Source organism: Micromys minutus (genome assembly GCF_963924665.1).
Source record: "Micromys minutus genome assembly, chromosome: 25".
In the NCBI taxonomy this organism is placed as follows: Eukaryota; Metazoa; Chordata; class Mammalia; order Rodentia; family Muridae; genus Micromys; species Micromys minutus.
The window spans coordinates 515,842-520,368 of NC_137960.1; the positions used below are offsets into that span (position 1 = coordinate 515,842).

At 36.7% G+C, this 4,527-nt stretch overlaps 1 protein-coding gene across 1 annotated transcript; it reads right to left on the bottom strand.

Annotated features, from left to right (window-relative positions):
• Positions 1-251: 251 nt before the first annotated feature.
• LOC308436701 (olfactory receptor 10C1-like) lies at positions 252-1,217 on the bottom strand (the record flags this gene model as incomplete). Its single annotated transcript, XM_080937696.1, has 1 exon — positions 252-1,217. One exon carries the CDS (start codon positions 1,215-1,217, stop codon positions 252-254), a length of 966 nt encoding a protein of 321 aa, XP_080793822.1.
• Between the last annotated feature and the right edge of the window lie 3,310 nt (positions 1,218-4,527).

Here is a 4,527-nt window from a genome sequence, read left to right on the forward strand (position 1 = left end):
AAAAATTTACATTGACAATTTAGACTTAAATATAATGCAAAATCTCTCTAGAGTATTTTACTTTTTCCTTACATTTTTTAGTATTTGATTTTATTACAGAATTAGCAGTTAGAAAATAGAGCTGAGTACAGAGGTACCTTCAAAATTACATAGAGACTCAACATACAGCAAACAAAGAATGTTCCTGTTTTTATTTGTTTAATCTGGCTCTTTTGCACATTTTTATTAGCCAGCAGCTTTGCACAGTTCTGTTACATATTTCTTACCGGAACTTTCTTCAGGCCCAGAGTTCTTCTCAGTGCTGCCTTTACTTCCTTGTTCCTTAAGCTATAGATGATAGGGTTCAGCATGGATGTCACTGCTGTATAGAAGAGGGCCAAGAGCTTGTCCATGCCTGGTGAGTGGCTGGATTTGGGTCTCAAATAGGTGGCAGTTGCTGAACCATAAAAGAGTGTGACTACAAGTAGGTGGGAGGAACATGTGGAGAGAGCTTTATGGCGTCCCTCAGGTGAAGGCATCACCAGCACTGCAACCAGAATTCTGACATAGGAATAAATAATCAGTAAAAATGGGCTAGATATGCAGAGGACTGCTACCACAAAGATGGCAGCCTCATTTTGGGATGTATCACCACAGGCAAGTGCTAGGAGAGGTGGAAGGTCACAGAAGAAGTGGTCTATCTCACAGGGTCCACAGAAGTCCAAGGAAAAAATAAAATTTGTCTGTCCCAACCCTACAATGCAACTTGTTCCCCATGAAACTATTGCCAAATGGGCACATACCCCATGACTCATTCTGGTTGCATAGTGCAATGGGGAGCATATGGCTACATAGCGGTCAAAGGCCATGGCTGCCAATAGGCAGCACTCACATATACCAAAAAGTGAAAAGAAAAACATCTGTGTGGCACATCCCTCCCGGGAGATCCCTCTGGCTTCACTCACCAGGCTCTGCAGCATCTTGGGTATGACAGAGCAAGTATAGCCAATCTCTAAGAGAGACAAGTTGGCCAGAAAGAAGTACATGGGGGTATGTAGAGATGGGCTGGTGCAGATAGCAAGGGCTATGAGAGCATTTCCTGTCAGTGATACTAAGAACATGAGGAGGATGAGGGTGAAGAGGAGGAAGCATTCTCCAGGGACCTCAGAGAACTTGGCAAATGCAAAGCGTTTTACAGACGAGCTGTTCTCCTGCCAAAAAGAACAGTTGATACTCATCTCCTGAAACAAAAGACATAATTTATAAATTTTACCAGATTAGTGAAATTATTAAGAATCTCTCCATCTTTTTATCTCTTCTCAAATCTTTTTCATCTCTCGTGTGTGTGTGTGTGTGTGTGTGTGTACATGTTTGTTTGTGTATGTGCACATATGTTATTGTGTGTATTAAATCCATGGACATACATTTATTTTTACCTCTTAGGCACCAATTTCAAGTATTTTTCTTAGTATCTACCTTATTTGTTGAAACAGGGTCTGTTTCTTCACCTGGAGCTACTTATTTTTGCTAGACTGAGTCAGGGATCCACCTTCTTTTGACTTTTAAACTCTTAGTGTTAGAATTATATTAATGCTGGATTGCTTAGTCTTTCATGGATACTGTGGATCCAAACTCTGTTCCTCACACTTAAACAATAAGTACACTAATCACTGAACCATTTCTATAGCAAGTCATTTTATAAATTCTAGAGCCTCTGGTAAATTAGAAATTTGTTAGCCGAACATTTTCAATTTATTTTTTAAAATCAGAAATCAACACTCACCCTCAAGATTTTTTGAAATCAAATCCTTTCCCTTACTTCTATGACCAGGTATTTTTTATTTTGTTTTTTTAAAGAATATATACTTACTAATAAACTGTTAAATGACAAAATATTATCTGTAAAAGGTGGTATATCTTTTACACATAAGAACTGTGTGGCTGAGGTAGAAAGTCACTGTGAGTTAATGTTAGCCTAGACTGCAGAGTGACACTCTAACTAACAAAGACAAAAGGAAAAGTGATGGTCAGTTGTCCATTTAAGTTTCCTTTAGTCAACTGTCAGTTTACTTACCATTTTTTTACTCAATATTTACTTATTCAGTCCTGACTTTTTTTCAACAATATTTTTTAAGTTTATAGACTCTTCATTTGTCTGTTAAATTTGCAGGTATTCGTATACCTGTTATATATTTTCACAGTTTCCTCAGTGATATAGACTTAGAGACCAAGGTAGAAGTGTAGCCACAAAGAGGAATGTCAGACTAGGGCTTAACCAATGACTTTAAAATATGTTCTTTGTATATACTCTCATCCCACTTAAACTGCATCAGTCCAATGCAAACTTCTGCATTAGTGATGAGGCCCATGAGCCAGGGGAAATAAAGGCAGTCCTTGTGGAAGGATCAATGGCAGTAAATACTGGCAACCTAACAGCATGTGCATAGTTTTTCCTTTTATGATTTTCGTACTTATAGCATACACAGAAAAATAAAGCCTGTCATAACTATACTTCACACATTCCAAAGTTCACAGTCAAATAAAAATTGGCACAACAGAAGGTTTTTAAATACTTAAAAACTAATATCTATTACAAATGCTATTTTGTTGACATATTTAAAAATAGACAATCACACAAAATAAAGTGAAAAATTTCAAATCGGAAAAATTTCTCTCCTAGTTATTTGAAATTATTTTGAAAGAAAAAAAATCTGACAAAATATTCTATTGCTTTTATGTCTTCACCAGCTGTTGAGTTCATCTTTAGAATGTTAAGATCAATGCAGATGTAGAAATCCATTTGAGATTCATGCCACAATTTCTGTTTTCACAATGACCCATGAGAGGAACATGATGTCTCATGGACTGTATGTAGACACATACAGGTCCCCATCTCAAGGCTATTCAGAAAGATGAAGCACCAGAATAGGCTGCAGTGTATAAGCCTCTATCTGTAATTTTAAGGTAATCTTCTTCAAGTAAAAGTTCAAATTTGTCTATTTGAGCTGTTTCAGGTTAAAGCTGCAAAGGTTTTGAAGTCCAGTGTGAATGCATCATAAAATTTTCATTAAAGTGCAAAAGTGCCTACCCTGAGAAGCCCCTTGTGGAGGCAGTTAGGGACAGGGACATTTTGTGTGTATCCTCTGTAGTGACCAATCTAGAAATAGAATGAAACCATTCACATAGTGTCATAATGCAATATTTTCTGTATCCATTATGAGTTCTGTTTAATACATAGGTCTTCAGTGTTATAAAGATACAATGTGTAGTTATTACTGGAAGGCTCTAAAATATTAGAAATATTCATTGGTGGACTTGATTCCTTATCTCATCTTCTCTCTCTCTCTCTCTCTCTCTCTCTCTCTCTCTCTCTCTCTTCTCTCTCTCTCTCCTGTTTCTTATCTTCTGTAAGCCGAGAGGAAGCATAATATACCATTTACACTGTTTCTGAAACACAGCATTGTGTGTGTGTGCAGAAATTTTCAGGAAACACTCATCATCACCAGTTTATGTCGATTGTTAGGAATAGATTTTGAGAGGCCCACACCTGACTTCTAAGCTTTCCCCTAATCACTCACCAGGGACAATTTGTCAGCAGCTGAGTAACACATTAGCTTCAACATGGTAAGAATTGTTGGATTACCTAACTAGATTACAGTGCACTATGCAATGAGTGAGTCTCTACATCACAGCATTGTGATGTATTGATTTCCCATGGACTTAAGCTATTTTATGACAAAGAATCCAGGATTCTGATTTCACTTTGACATTGTTCCACGACAGAGATGTTACATAACATAACAAGAACTCAAAAATGTTTTGAGTGTCTGTTGTTCATTTTTATACTTTCTTTTACTTTATCTACATCCAGTATTGGCAACTTAGCTGTGGTACATACCTTCTATCCCAACACAAGATGAAAAAAATCACTCCTTTTGCTTCTGATTAGCTACCTTTTGGCATTCTCTGGGCCCTCTCACTACCAAATTCTCATTATCAACCTTAAATCTGTGGATTAAAAAACCTCTGTAGCAGTAAAGAATTACATCTGAGGTCAGGAGGCCTGTGTATCCCAGGAGAGAAGACTATGTCCTCTGAGGCAATATTCAGCATCCTGCAAACAGACACAAGCACCTGAGATGAAAGGTGGTAAAGGTAAGTAAATAAATAGATCATAGGTAGGTAAATACATGATGATTGATTGATAGATAGATAGGTAGATATATAGATAAATGATAAAGATTATAGTAGTGACATAATTAAATATTTGAGATTTTCATATTCTTGCAAACTATGATTATAAATATATTTCACTGACACCTTTTTGCTCTGCGATCTAATTGTCTCACTCTTTTCAGAAGACTTTGAAATATTTTTTTCACTAAAGAGTGTCAGGAGGCAGTCTGTGTCTTCTCTTGAGAGTCAGACTGGACAGCTCTGTCAGAGTTTGGAAATAAATGCTGATTTAGAAAGAAGAAAAAAATGGTGGCCCTATCAGAAATAAATGTAATGAATTATGCAATTTAATGACAACTGCTATTGTAAACT